At 37.3% G+C, this 15,683-nt stretch overlaps 1 protein-coding gene and 1 long non-coding RNA gene across 4 annotated transcripts in view; one reads left to right on the top strand and one right to left on the bottom strand.

The window, feature by feature from the left end:
* Nucleotides 1-5,000, bottom strand: part of LOC141507239 (uncharacterized) — a 33,764-nt gene extending 28,764 nt beyond the window's left edge. The window contains exons 1-2 of the long non-coding RNA XR_012474109.1: nucleotides 4,814-5,000; nucleotides 3,191-3,341 (exon numbers count right to left, since the gene is read on the bottom strand). This is a non-coding gene — a long non-coding RNA (uncharacterized LOC141507239). The remainder of the gene's footprint in view (nucleotides 1-3,190; nucleotides 3,342-4,813) is intronic.
* The window catches only part of HEG1 (heart development protein with EGF like domains 1), a 118,478-nt gene that overhangs the window by 58,835 nt on the left and 43,960 nt on the right, over nucleotides 1-15,683 (top strand). For all 3 annotated transcript variants that reach the window (XR_012474108.1, XM_074214697.1, XM_074214698.1), the window contains 4 exons: nucleotides 3,255-3,515; nucleotides 5,207-6,553; nucleotides 14,766-14,882; nucleotides 15,472-15,591. Coding sequence is in view for 2 of the 3 variants with exons in the window: in XM_074214697.1 (XP_074070798.1) it covers nucleotides 3,255-3,515; nucleotides 5,207-6,553; nucleotides 14,766-14,882; nucleotides 15,472-15,591 (1,845 nt within the window). In the remaining variant the exon portion in view is untranslated. The remainder of the gene's footprint in view (nucleotides 1-3,254; nucleotides 3,516-5,206; nucleotides 6,554-14,765; nucleotides 14,883-15,471; nucleotides 15,592-15,683) is intronic.

Raw genomic sequence — 15,683 nt, 5'->3', positions numbered from 1 at the left:
AAATCCAATCCTCTTAGTATCCCAGGCAAGACTTGGAAACTGAATTGTGGAGCAGGAGCTGATCTGTATTGGAAGAGGGAGTTTCCTCTCTGGGAGTACTCCAGACCAGTGACATCATAGCTCCAGAACTGTGACTGTAGGCCACGCCCATCATACCTTTATAACTGATAAATTTTCATCACTTTGGACACAGTAGGTACTATTTTGTTATTGCTGTTCAATTTTATCTGATTTTTCATGATCCCATCTGGGAATTCTTGGCAAAGATACTAGAGTGGTTTGCCTTTTCCTTCTCCAGCTCATTTTACAGATGAGAAAACTAAGGCAAACAGGGTTAAGTGATATGCTCAGGGTCACACTGCTAGTAAGTGTCTCAGGTCAGCTTTGAAATCAGGAATATGAGTCTTCCCAACTCCAGGTCTGGTGTTCTATTCACTGTGCCGCTTAGCTACCAGCTGCTATATAATGTCTCAAATAAACTGGAGGGGGAGATATTTGTTTACATCATTTCTCTGCCCTCATTCCTAAACATACCCTTCAACCTTTAGCACTTTTAGCTTATAATTCCTGGAGAGATAAGCAGCCCTGAGGAGATGATTTCATAATTTACCAACCCAATCAAGAGGTGATTTCCTTGCCTCTTATGAGTAAATCGAGTCTTCACACTTAACGATGTTAGTATTTCTTTAAAAAAACACATTTTTTTCTAATTACATGTAAAAATTTATAACCTTTGTTTCTTCAAAATTTTGAATTCCAAATTATTTTCCTTTTGCCCCCTCTTTCCTGAGATAGCAAGTAATTTGATATGTTATACATGTGCAAAATATATTTTGATAGTAATCATATTGTAAAGAAAAAATGGACCACTGTAAAAAACTCCAGGAAAAAAAAGAAAGTAAAAAATAGTATGCTTCAATCTGCATTCAAACTCTATCATTTCTTTCTTTGGGGTCCTTTGGAATTGTCTGGGATCATGGGATTGCTAAGAAGAGCTAAGTCTATCATAGTTGATCACCACACAATTTTGCCATTACTGTGTACAATGTCCTGGTTCTACAGGTTCTCCACTGCAGACATTATTAGTATTTCTAAAGATGCTGCATATTTATTAGATTTGTTAGTTTTTATTTATTAGAATTGTTGGTCCCCTTGACTTTCTCTTCTATTGAAAGAGTTTTGAAAGAGGATTGAGCCTGGATTCAAAACCTCTTTGTGAACTGCTTGTGTGACTTTGGTCAAATCACTTAACTTCCCTCTGTCTCAGTTTCCTCATCTGTAAAACAAAGGATGGGATGATTCCAGAGAACCAATAAAGGACAAGGCACACTCTGCCTGCCCTAGAATTGAAGGCTTCAAGATGCAGAATAAGGTTCACATATTAGACATGATCAATGTGGGAATTTTTGTTAGACTTTGCAAATTTATTACGAAGTTTTACCTTTTTTTTCTCTTTCAAAGATAGGTAAGGTGACTAGAAGGGAAAACAAATTCTCTCTCATTAAAAAAAAAGTAATTAAATATAGGACAGCTAGGTAGCACAGTTTATAGAGCTCCAGACCAGGAGTCAGGAAGACCTGATTTCAAATCTTGCCTCAGACACTTTACTAGCTGTGTGACCCTGGGGAAGTCACTTAACCTCTGTTTGCCTCAGTTTCCAAATCTGTAAAATGAACTGGAGAAGGAAATGGCAAATCACTCCAGTATCTCTGCCAAAGAAAACCCAAATGGGTTCACAAAGAGTTGTACACAACTGAAATGACTAAACAACAATAGCAACAAATTAAGTAAAAGTTTAGAATTCATGTCCTTTGAGATCCCTTCTGGTTCTAGATATTGTCTCTAACATCCACAATTGATAGTCATACTAACTCACAGAGCTGCCTCATTGCTCTTGACCCCTAAAATAATATTTGGTGATAGATGGACATTAGTCATTTAGTACAATCCATGATTTTAGAAATGAGGGAATGGAAATTCAGAGGTTAAAGAGATAGCAAGTTTCAGAGCCAGGTAAGAAGTCACATCTTTTGACTCCTGAACTAGTTTTTCCTCCTGTACTGAGGCAGATTTATGGAGCTTCCAGGTAGCCTAGAGGTCATCTAATCCAGAGGATTTAGACATTTTTGGTGCCATGACCCCCTTTGTTCATTTAGTAAAGCCTAATACTTGCGCATTGTTACCTACATTGATAATGGAAGGAAGCACCAAGTTTTTTCTCAATTACATGCAAAAACCACTTTTAACATTCATTTTTAAAAATTTTAAGTTCCAGATTTTCTTCCTCCTTGAGAAGGCAAGCAATTTACTATATATTTTACATATTCCATTATGCAAAACATATTTCCATATTAGCCACATTGTAAAAGAAAATAAATTTAAAAAACCTCAAGAAAAATAAAGTAAAACATATACTTCAATTTTCATTCAGAGTTCATCAGTTCTTTCTCTGGAGGTGGATAGCATTTTTTTATCATGAGTCCTTTTAGGATTGTATTGGATCTTTTTTTTTTTTGGTGGAGAATAGCAAGTTATGTGCTATATGGCAGTTGATTATTATCCAATATTCTGTTACTGTACGATTTGTATGATGGTCTCCTGGTTCTACTCACTCCATTTTTCATCAATTCATTTAAGTCTTTCTAGCTTTTTCTGGAACCATCTTGCTTGTCATTTCTTATTGCACAATAGTATTTCATAATTATATACCACCGCTCATTCAGTCAATCCCCAATTGATACTCATTCCCTCAATTTCCAATTCTTTGTCACCACAAAAAAAGCTGCTTTAAATATTTTTTGTACATATAGGTATGCACAATTTTGTAGTTTTTTGGATATCATTCCAAATTCCTCTCCTGAATAGTTGGGTAAGTTTACAGCTCCACCAATAATACATTAGCATCCCAATTGGAAACATTAAATTTTGACTAGAGGTTAGTGAAAATAAGATGTAATTTTTTTTCTTAGCCAATTTCATAAATCCTCTGCAGTCTATCCACAGATCCTCTGTGAATTCTGGTTAAGAACCCCTGATCTAATTCAACCCAAAGATTTCAAGCCCATTAATTAAGTTTAAAGGGTTCTGCTTTGTAGCTATAATATTCATTTTGATTTTCCACTTAGCTAACCTCCACTGAAAATCCTATGCAAATACTTAAAATCCCTACACAAAAGTATTATTTGCTTACTTTTGGAGTTAGATACTATTGTCTTGTAATTTTATCTCTCTCTCCTTTTTGATTTCTATTCCAGACACTGAAGGTAGCCATGAGCTGGGGAGAAGGTTGGGTTCAGAAGAGAGTACTTCCAGTTTTCTTCATCTCAGTCCAGATACTTCATCTAGGAATGGAGAAAGGACATTGCGATCTCTTACCAATAGCAGCCTGCCTTCTGGTGAAGGGGAGCATTCCACAATGCTTCTCCGTAGCACAGAGGGAACCATTTCTCACATGGGAGTCACAGACACCACAGGCTCAGTCTCAGCTTCTTCAGACACATTACAGACCCAAGAACGTGAGTTCTCTTCTCCAGGATCATTTCCTCAACTTTGCTCTGCCCTACATGGTTTGTCCATGGTTGTGGAATAACAGGGTTTATTTAAATTTTTACAGTTATTATTTCATTTTTGATCTTTACATCAAACCTCTGAGGTAGGTGCTATCATTTTTTTCCCATTTTACAGATGAGGAAATTAAGGCACAGAGAAGTTAAAAGTCTTCCCTATCATCACACGACCCAAGTTTTTCTGCCTCGAGTTAATTTTTGATTCAGAAGAGAATCTTCCAAGTTTTCTGTGAAATATATTCTCAGGATATACCTTACCTAAGAAATACATGATAGGGATAGCAAGAGTTTATGCCAAGACAACAATAACTTTATATATTAGCTTTCATATATGTCCTTTATGACCATGAATGATCAGTTTATATTTATCTTTTCACTTGTCTGGTCATCAGGTTAGAGATTTAAACAACCGAAACCTCTCATTTTATAGATGAGGCACAGAATAGTCACAAGTAAGTATTTGAATTGGGACTCGAAACCAGTGCCATCTAGGTCAACTGCAAACTCCTGAGTATAGTCTAAGCCAGATTAAAATGTAATTAGGAAATATTTAACAAATAAAAATATAACAATATAGAAAATGTTAACTTGTGGTTTTTCTAAGTCAATATATATCCTGTAGGGGTCTTTGGGGAAGGTTTAGTAGCCCCTGTATCTATTTGAGTCTGACACCACTGCTTTAGATGAAGTCATCTTTGGATGATGTCTACCAAGAATCTTACAATCCTAAGAAAGACTAGTTGTGTTAGACAAGAATTATGTTCTAGGACCAGTTTATTGGTTGAGAAACAAGTCACAGCATGTCCAGGGGAAGTAGGGACAGTGTTCCCTTTTCTTTTTAAACATGGTAGCTATGGTATTTTGCATGCGTACTTTGAATCCGAAGTTTCTAGCCATTTATGTACCCTTGATCAAAAAGGAGAGGCTCCTTAGGAAAAGAATTTTGCCCTGGGCATTTCTTTGTATGTATCTGGCTCTGATTCATTATCATCACCATTTCTTCTACTTCCATCATGGTTTAGGAAAGAAATTGGAGTTGAAAACCTGAAAAAGGAATTAAGATGACTAGAGTAGGTTCTGGCCTTGCTCTTCCCAAATGACTCTGGTTCAGCAGTTTTTGCCATTTAGTAGCAATCAAATCAAAAAAAAAAGTCGAATCCCAATACTCTCTCTCTCTCTCTCTCTCTCTCTCTCTCTCTGGTTTGCCTATATTTTATTTAATAGAATCATAGATTTGAAAAAGTGACCTTAAACTCCATCAACTGCTACCCCCCATCATTCTTCCTCCTCAGGCCCAATTTCACTGCTGAATGACCTGGGAACTTTGACAAAAATGACTTCATTTGGGGGGAAAATCCCTTTTTTTAACTCTCACCTTCATTTCCAAATTTTGCTTTCCTCTACCCAGTGAGCAATCCATTATGACAAAAAAATGGTTAAACACACACAGACACACACACACACCCAAGTATGTCAATTTATGCTGTATTCAATACCTATATCCTTTCTTCCAACTCTATAAAGAAGAGAGAGAGGTATATTTTTTAAACTAGGGTAGTGGTATTTTAAAATCAGTCTCATAGGAGGTGTTGACCTGTTTTGTTGTCTAATTTTGATTCTTCTTCTTCTTCCTATTTTAGCCACTGGAAATAGCCATGGACCAATGGGCAACACACATATAGGAAAAAGGACACCCAACCACCATACAGACAGCACATATATTTCATCAACCTTCACGAAAGTAAAAGACAGGACATTATTATCTGTTACAAATAACAACACATCCCCAGACACCACTAAAACCTCAACACCCTACAGCAGAACCTCCAGCTCTTCGACTTTGGCACAGTCTTCTTCGCCTCTCACCAAAGGAAACAACATCTCATTAAGTGGAGGGGAATTTGTCTTTCCTTCCACTGAACCATTGGTTGTGAGTTCTGATTTACCAGCATACACATCTACAGTCACTGTTCCTCCCAACACATTGCTACTTCAGGCTTCTGAATCTGTGGCCACTGATGACTCCTCTTCATCTTCATCATTGTCACCATCGCCATCCCCCTCAGTTTCACAGCTAAGTCAGTCATTTTCCTCATCCCCATGGCCAACACTGGCATCTTCTCCACTATTGTTTTCTATGGCTGAATCCTCCAAGTCCATGTCTTCCTCATTGTCACCTTTATCAACCTTGGTACAATCCACATCATCACCCAAAATATTCCAACAGTCATCTTTATCACATTTGTCTTCTACCTCAGTCCTCCCTAGTCATGATCCTGAGACAAAAGAGTCCTCTGTTACTTCAACTGATATATTAACAGATTTATTCACTACTGTGGTTCACAGTAGCCCATCAGCAGATCAAAAGAATCAGAGTGTTCCTGACCAAGAGAAAATCAGTATAGGATCAAAGTTACAACCTTCAAGTCTTCCACCAACAGAATCAACAGAAGTGCTAAATAATAATTCTACAGCCAAGGCCCCTTTACCTCCAGTCCTAACAGAATCCTTCAGAGAGCCAACCCTCCTGGACACCAGCACCAATTCAGCCCAGTCATCACCAGTTATGACAATCACAACTTATGCAACCACTCAGCCTTCAACAACTCCAACTGATATCCCACCTACAATAAGTGTTCTTACAACTATGAAAGAAACAGCTGAAAAAACCATTCTGCCCTTTGGATCCAGGACTACAATGTCTCAGAGAACCACCGAAGGTCTGGCCACCACTGAAGTCATCAGAGTTGAGACAAAAGCCACCACCAAATCGATCCTCACCACTGGTGTATTTACATCTCCGCAAGAACCGAGCTCAAGAGGAGGAGATCAAGAAGAGGGCATCCCCATTACCCATTTTCCTGTGGCATCATCTCTTTCCCCCCAAACTACAAAGGTTTCTACTCCTACACTCATGACTCTTAAGCCAACTGCTATAGTCTCACCGAGCAGCATGAGACCAATGAGGACATCACCTTCAACTACAGGTAAAATTAATTTTTAAGTATCAGTTACTAGTAAGTACACAACTGTTGCACAATTTATGCTAGGTCCAAGGTTCATGAGAAGTGAAAAGACAATGATTTCTGGTTCATGGAAAATGAAAAATCTTTATAGTTTCTAAAACTCTAAATTTATGAGCCAATCTTTGTGCATGTTTTATCTCTGACCTACATAATTCCAGAACTGTAAAAATTATTGTGTTTTTTTTTTTGTAAATAGTCATTGACTTTGTTAATTCATTTAACATTGGAGGATTATTTGGTGGTGATTTCTTTAATAGGACTTTTGGGGAGTCCTTTCAAATGTTGTTTTGTTAAGGATGGTGGGAATCATCTGTTTTAGCAAAATAAAATTCAGTAAAAAGTTATGAAAATAATTTTTTTCACACTTTTATAGAAGAATTGAGCATGAGAATTAGAGATCAAGAAAAGTTCACCCCAGTTATCTATTTTTTCAGAGCATCATCTCCTTCCTTCAAACTACAAAGGCTTCTATTACTAATCGTTGACTCTTATCAAGTTACTAATTCAGTTATTCTTTCTTCCCAAAATAATTGAATTATATAGCCCAGAATTTACAGGTCAGAAGTAAATGATGAGGGCTAAAAGGTTGATAGATTTTGAGCTGTCAAGGACCTTAACCAATAATGAGTCCAACTTCCTTATTTTAAAGCATTCTTCCATTTTCCATGCATCTAGGACCCAGAATAGTCTCTGACCTACCTGTAATCTCAGCAACATTTAAAATCATGTACTAAGGCAAAGAAAGGTTTAAATTTGCATTGGTGGAGGATATATTAATGGTTTCTAGAAGTATGTTGTAGTGATTAAAATTACCTCCTATTCATAGGGTCATAGGACTCATAGATTTAGAACTGAAAGGACTTGAGAAGTTATATGTTTAATCTCTTTATTTTGCATTTTAAGAAACTGAGACCCAGAGAGGTTGCATAATCAAAGTCACACAGCCAGTGAGTGACAAAGTCAGGTTCTGAATGTAGGTCTTCTGACTCCACAATCTGGTACTCTTTTCATTGAAGCATTTAAAAATTTTATATGGTAGTATTTTTTTAACCTATCTGAGTATTTTCCTCTTTAGGATATATAATTTTTTGCTCTAAAATTATTTTCATAATTTGCATTGACATATTTTATTTTGCTGCAACAGATAATTCCCAATATTTTACCACACACAACCCTAGCTCTTTTTTGATTTTTTTGGTTTTTTTGTTTTTCTTTTATTTATTTTGAGTTTTACAATTTTTCCCCAATCTTACTTCCCTCCCCCCTACTCCCCACAGAAGGCAATTTTCCAGTCTTTACATTGTTCCTGTGGTATACATTGATTCAAATTGAATGTTATGAGAGAGAAATCATATCCTTAAGGAAGAAACAAAGTATAAGAGATAGCAAGATCAGACAATAAGATATTAGTTTTTTTCCTAAATTAAAGGTAATAGTCCTTGGTCTTTGTTCAAACTCCACAGTTCTTTCTCTGGATACAGATAGTATTCTCCATCACAGACAGCCCCAAAGTGTCCCTGGTTGTTGCACTGATGGAATGAGCAAGTCCATCAAGGTTGATCATCACCCCCATGTTGCTGTTAGGATGTACACACCCCTAGCTCTTAAAAAAATGACCTCTGTAAATATATGTCAAGAAGCAGATCTCTGGATCAAAATGGACATTTTAGTCACTTTATTTTCACAATTCAAATTATTTTCCATAATGTTTATAATAATCCACAACTCCACCAACAATGCATTAGTACATGTTCTGCTAAAGCAAAACAAAGTAAGACAAAATATGCAAACAAAAACCAGTCTCAAGAGGTCACCACCAAATTGATCCCATCATTAAAGAATTAATTATTAGCAAAAAGGAGCAATGAGTTCTTTCATTTTTATGATATGCATCCTTTAGTAGCTTATATTGACAACATACTTTAATCATTTAACTCTTTTTATAAAGTTATATTCTATATCCTTGTCTCCATTCTGTCCTCCCGCCTGTCAGCTTTCTTGATCTAATTCATGTGGCTATTATGACATATTAAACAAGTCCTTTAACCAATTCTGACCCATTATAAAATCGGCTTATCTGAATTGTAACCCATTTCCTAGAGGGAACAGCAATATTAGTAAGTAATATTTGTTGTTATTTAGTTATTTTCAGTCTTTGTTACCCTTTTGGGATTTTCTTGACAAAGATTTGCAGTTGTTTGCCATTTGCTTCTCCAGTTCATTTTACATTTGAGGAAGCTGAGGCAGACAGGGTTAAGTGACTTGCCCAAGGGTCACACAGCTAGTAAGTGTCTGAGGTTGGATTTGAACTCAAGGAAGATGAATCTCCCTGTCTTCAAGCCCAGTGCTCCATCTGCTGCTCTACCTAAGAGGAGAAAATTTGAGCATCCATGTCTTTTGTTTGTTTGTTTGTTTTTAGTAAGGCAATGGGGGTTAAGAGACTTGCCCAAGGCCACACAGCTAGGTAATTATTAAATATCTGAGGTCAGATTTGAACTCAGATACTCCTGACTCCAGGGCTGGTGTTCTATCCACTGTGCCACCTAGCCACCCCTGAGCATCCATGACTTTAATCTTGTCATTGCTCCCTGACTCCTACAATGAACCTCCCAAATGGCTGTGTTTGCTCTAGGCAATGGATTGATCCCTGTGATGGCTAGCCTTCTGAGGGTGAACCTCTCTGAACTTCCCAGGCTGTTCCTCAGATAACCAATACCCTGACTAGCCCTTGGCCTGTACCAGAAACTGCTGCCTTGGTGGGACCTATCAGAGATAAAGGAGACAGGACTTACAAACAAATGAACAAAATAAATAAGAAAAAGAGAGATCTCTCTTCTTCTGACGACTGTCAACCTATACTTTTCTAAAGTCAAAGGAATGCTGGCCATTTTTATCTATGTGACCTTGAGCAAATCACGAAACATTCCCAGGTCTCAGTTTCCTCATCTGTAAAATGAAGACATTGGACCAAATGGCCTCTTTGCAGGACCCTTCCATAGGGCCTTGATCTAAGGTTCTGTGCATATTAGAAGGTGTAGGTATTCACTTTTTGGACAATAACCAAATTACCCAAGTGTCTATTTCTAGACCACATAAAGTTTCTACTTCTGAATCTGGCATTTACACCCAAAGCTTGCATTGTTTAAGGCCAGAATATGGGAGGGAGGGATCCCAGGCTTCTTGTTATGTCTCTGAGAACACAGAGTTGCAGCAAGTTGAAGTGAATAGAAGCCAGCCTCAGAGAGGGGAAGACCTGGTTTCAAATCTCACCTCTGACTTTTACTAGCTCCTAGATAAGTTTCTTAACCTTTCAGCAGGACTGGAAACTCTGTGACAGTATAAGCTGCCCATCAGGGTTGAGGAACTTTATTTACCTGGGAGTAGTTGTGCTGGTAAATGTTTAACAACTGACCCTATATTCCCCAAAACCTATATATAATACACAATTTTTAAGTTTAATTAGAATTATTAATATTCTCTCTATTCACCTCTTTTTTTCCCTTGAGACAATTGAGGTTAAATGACTTGCCCAGGGTCACACAACTAGTAAATGTCAAATATATGAGTTTGGATTTGAACTCAGGTCCTCCTGACTCCAGGATCAAAGCTATCTACTTCACTACCTAGATACCCCCACAATTGCTTTATTAAGCCTAGTCAATCAGAAAAACAACAACAACAACAATAAAGATAACAAAACTCTATTTTGTAACATTTGCTAATTTGTAAAAGCCCACATTAAAAATGGAAAGTATTTTCTCTAGCCTGTAGAACAGGGAACCTTTTTTTTTCCTGCCAAGGGCCATGTGGGTATTTATAACATCATTCTTGGGCCATACAAAATTATCAACTTAAAAAAATTAGACTGCAACATTTAGGCAAACATTTAATTAATTCATCCCTTAAAAGCTCCTATATTTATTGTTTCAAGTCCCTCCTGCAGTTTCCTTGGCAGTACCAAACCAAATGATTTCATGGGTCTTATATGGTCAGACAGTCCAGCTCTGGGTACAGGAGCTGGCTCCAACACACTGTATCTGGGAACACCTATGGATCTGGACCAAAACAACAAAAAAGGCATACAATGTATTGATTCATTGACTGATCGGAAAAGTCACATGATCAATAAATAAGGGATGAACTAACCTTGTTTTGTATAATGATCATTTAACTAGGGTATTTTGCAGGAGGTTTGAAACCAGGATTGTTTTTAGATCAATTCATTAGACATTCATTTAACATTGCTAGGTTCAAGGCACAGTGTTTGGTCCTGAGAATTTATTTTTTGTCAGGAGTGTGATTTCAGGAGAGGGTCCTCTAAGTGTAGAATCCTCCTCTGTAAAGTGATGGAGTTGATCTTCATGATTTCTGAGGTCCCTTCTAGTCTTAAATCTTAAAATTCAGGTCTTCCAATTTCCAAAATTAGCCCTTCTACTCACCCTCCTCTATCCCATCTCTATCCTGTCTTTCAGGAAATTTACCTTCTCCTGGGCTGACTCTGACCTTAGAAGTGGATAAAGCCAGTTATTTTATTATTATTGATAAAAGAGGTGGGGTAAAAGAAATATTTTGCCACTGTGTCCAAGATATACTTTGACTCAATTTACCATGCTGTCCTTGGTAGAGGACATGTGTTCAAAGTGACTAAGATGGCATTTAAGATGCTTTTGGATCAGGAGGGAGGAGGGATGTTGAAAGAGGAACCCTTTGCAATAACAAAATTAAGGAGCTTAAATGCCCTAAAAAGGAAATAAAAAAGCTGGAACCTTCCCTGGTAACTGATGGTGCTTGATGGGTCAGTTAACTTGAAGCCTGACTTACTTTATGGGGGGTTGGCAGCTGTTGCCACACCCCACTAATAATGGGAATTTCCAGCAAAGAACAGGATGTGCCACTCTATGGCCTTCACCCTAGATGGTGATTTTCAACTCTTTGGAGAAATGAATAGCAAATCTAAAAGATTTAGAGACCTATGCTTTAGGACCAATACAGTTCAACTTTCCCAAAGTCATTAGTAGCTAAGTTAGCATTTATATACTGCTTTAAGGTTTGCAACTATTATCTCATTTTATCCTGGAAGATAGGTGCCATTACTGTCCCATTTTTACAGATGAAGAAACTGAGGCATGAAGAAGTTAATTGACTTGCCCAAGGTCACACACAGCTGGTCAGTGGGTTTGAATTCAAGTCATACTGATTCTAGGTCTAGAATTCTAAACACTGTGCCACCTAGCTGCACCCAAGGCAACCCTAATGCAAGACCAATTTATCATAAATTTAGAGCCAAAAACATCCTAAGAGATCTCTTATTCATCTCCTTTAGATTAGAAAACTCAGTTTTGTTGCAGTTCTTTGGTTTATTCAAAGATCATACATGAAGCAAAGTTGGCAAAGTCAGAAATCCAATCCCTATCTTTCCTTATCAACCTTTGAATGGCTGATTAACTAGAGAAAGTGTTCAAGCTAGCCATTTCCATTTTCCTGATCATTTGCCAAACAACTTTATTAAGCAACCTTCTGAATTCAGACCTATGTCCCATGCCTCACAGAGAACAATGGAAGAGATCCTTGAAAGTTGGGGATGGGCTCCATTCACATGCACATATATGTTAAAGACCTATATGATGCATGAGTATCTGGAAATTTTTTTAAATATGATAATCTTGATGTTTACATGATATTAATCATGAGTGCAAGGAGGTATAGGGTATTCCAACTCATTATCATAACTGGTCACAGAGCTGTAGAGAACTCACTAATTTCTGAAAAGTTATTTGTTGGGTAGAGAGCACCCCCAATGAGAGGAAAGCATGAAGTGACAGAAAGAAATGGACTATTGCATATTGTAATTCTTTCCTCTTCTCCAATTCCCCTGTTTTGGACAAGGATGGCAACATCATTCTGTATTCTTCTATTGACTCAGGTTCAAAACTCCAGAGCCATCCTCAACATTTCTTTCTCCTTCTCTCCTCTTATCTTATTATTTACAAGGTCTTTTTGATTCCACTTCCTAATCTTTTGCATCATTCTTTCCTCTTCACTCATGTGACTGCCCCCCCCCCCAGATTTAGGTATTCAGCAGCTAAGATTATTGGAATTACCTCTTGATTGGTCTCTCTCTCTCTCTCTCTCTCTCTCTCTCTCTCTCTCTCTCTCTCTCTCTGCCAGAATCTCTCTTTTCTTCAGTCTGTGATCCACAAAGTTATGAAAATAATTAACTTAAGACATGTCACTCCTCTTCTCAAAAGCCTTATGTGGCTTGCTATTACCATTAGGATAATATATATATACATATATATATATATATATATATATATATATATTTAGTTTTTTCCTCAGTCTCCTATTTAAATCTCCCCAGAATCAAATTTCAACATTTCTTTCTAGTTTTGTTTCACATGATTCTCTTCAATGTGTTCTAGACCACAACCAAACTGGACTAGTAGCTCTTCTGTGAATTCAACATATCATTTCCTATCTGGGAAATCCTGCCCCTCCATTCTTGGAGTGCACTTCCTTTTTTACCTCTTTCTCTCATAATCCTTAATCTACTCCCAAGGTGCAGTTAAGTTCTTACCTCAGTCATGGAATGTCCATCAAGAACTATCTCCTTTGTGTTCCTAATGACTAGGATATTGAAAGTATTGAATAAATACACCTTGAATCAAATTTGGTATATTTAATTACATACATTTTGTGTTCTACCAGTTGAACACAAACTACCTGAAACTCAGCATAGTACCATATATAAAATAATTTCTTAATAAATGTTTGTTAAACCAAATAAAATTATAATTCTGAGGGGTAGGTCCTCTCTGTGATATATTTTGATTAATTAATTTATTTTTAAGGGGCAGCTAGGTGGTGCAGTGGATAGAGCATGGGCCCTGGAGTCAGGAGTACATGAGTTCAAATCTGGCCTCAGATACTTAATAATTACCTAGCTGTGTGATCTTGGGCAAGTCACTTAACCCCATTGCCTTAAATAAAAAAAATATTTATTTTTAAAAGAATGTTTTTATTTTATTTTTCTCAATTGCATGTAAAAACAACACACATTTTTAAATAATTTTGAGTTCCATACTGTGATGACTGCAGTTTGGATAAGAGCCAGAGTGGGGTTGATTCTTCTTTCCTTCCTCCCTCCCCTCCCAATTCCTTGAGAAGGTGAACACTTTGTTATAAATTATACATGTGCAATTAAAGAAAACATTTTTATATTAGGCATGTTACAAAAGAGGACACAGACCAAAAAAAAGTAAAGAAGAAAAGAAAAAAACCAAGAACAATAAAGTAAAAAATAGTGTGCTTTGATCTGCATTCAGACTCCATCAGTTCTTTCTCTGGAGGTGGACAGCATTTTTCTTAAGTCCTCGTATTTCTGAGAATACTAAGTCATTCACAGTTGTTAATCACACAATATTGCTAATATTATGGACAATATTATTCTGGTTCTCCTTAATTTCACTTTGCATCAGTTCCTAGGTTTTCTGAAGTCCTATAGCCACAATAGTATTCCATCACTATCATTTACCATAACTTGTTCAGCCATTCCTCAATTGATGGGTATTCTTTCAATATTCACTTCTTTTTCATTACAGGAAAAGCTACTAAAATATTTTTGTACAAATAGGACTTTTTCCTTTTGCTTTGATATATTTGAGATACAGACCTGGTAATGGTATTGCTGTGTTAAAGGATGTTCATATTTGATTGTCCTTTGACTGTAATTCCAAATTGTCTTCCACAATGTCTAGAGCAGTTTAAAATTCCAACAGTGCATTAGTATCTCAATTTTTTTCTGTGGTATATTGAAAAAGTTTCTTTTCATCACTTGTTGTAAGTTATCAATCCACACTAATCCTAACAGGATTCTCTATGTATTACAAAGGTAGCTCATTACCCTCAGCCTGAATAACCACATCTTAGCTGAGAGATCTTGAAGTAGATAGTAGGAGATATAAAAATGCTTCTTTTCCCATCCCCACTATCTACAGAAACCCCACCTCTGGCTTCACTTTTGTAGCTCCAGGGAGCCATTCCATCCTAGTACACCCTTCAGTGAATAAGAGAACAGAGATAGGTAGGATGCATTACTTCTTGAGAGTACTAAATATATTAACATCCCACCCTAAATTATTTATCTTAATTGATTCTCAAAACTTGATTTTAGTAAACAGATGTGCCTCAAACCCTTGTCTTCATGATGGGAAATGTGTTGAGGACTCCAGTGGTCATGGATATCGGTGTGTCTGCACTCCTTCATGGCAAGGCGATGACTGCAGTTTGGGTAAGAGCCAGAGTGGGGTTGATTCTTTTTTCCTTGCTTCCTTCTTCCTTCTTTTCTCTCTTTACATATTAATCGTTCTCTCTTTTCCTCCCTCTCTCTCCTATATCTGTTTCTGTCTCTCTGACTCCATTTCTTCACATCTTTCTACTTCTGTCTGCCTGTTTGACACTTTCCCACCAACAACCCCTGGCAGAATGGTCAGTAGACCAAAATGACATGAGTTAAAGTCCTGTATGAGTAGAGAGAATTTTCTTACTGGGAAACTCTCTATGAGAAGACCAATGAAATCTCAAGTGGGGTGTGTGTGTGTGTGTGTGTGTGTGTGTGTGTGTGTGTGTGTGTGTGGTGTGTGTGTGTGTCTGTGTGTGTGTGTGTGTTTTGGGGGTTTGTTTTTGTTTTGTTGGTATAGTCTCAGGATTGAAGCTGTTGTTTAGATTTGCTTTTAAACATTGTCCTCAGGTTCTTAAATGAAAACAAGGACTGACCTTGATAAGGCAGCTTATTCCAACACGGTGGGTGGTCATCTGTGTTATTATCTTTTCACTTCTCACCCTTGAGTTAACATGCTATTCCTGCCTTTTCTCTTCAGATGTGAATGAATGCCTATCAAACCCTTGCCCATCTCTGGCCATGTGCAACAACACCCAGGGATCCTTTGTCTGCAGATGTCCTATTGGGTACCAGTTAGAAAAAGGAATCTGTAACTTGGGTAAGAGAATTATCAGTACTTGCCACTTTACCCTGATTTGTGTTCTGGGGTGACTGGGTAGTAGAGTAGATATAGTTCTGGATCTTGAGCCA

This window comes from Macrotis lagotis, chromosome 1 (assembly GCF_037893015.1).
Source record: "Macrotis lagotis isolate mMagLag1 chromosome 1, bilby.v1.9.chrom.fasta, whole genome shotgun sequence".
NCBI lineage: Eukaryota > Metazoa > Chordata > Mammalia > Peramelemorphia > Peramelidae > Macrotis > Macrotis lagotis.
The sequence above is the reverse complement of the archived record's forward strand: the minus strand, read 5'-3'. Positions and strand labels throughout refer to the sequence as shown.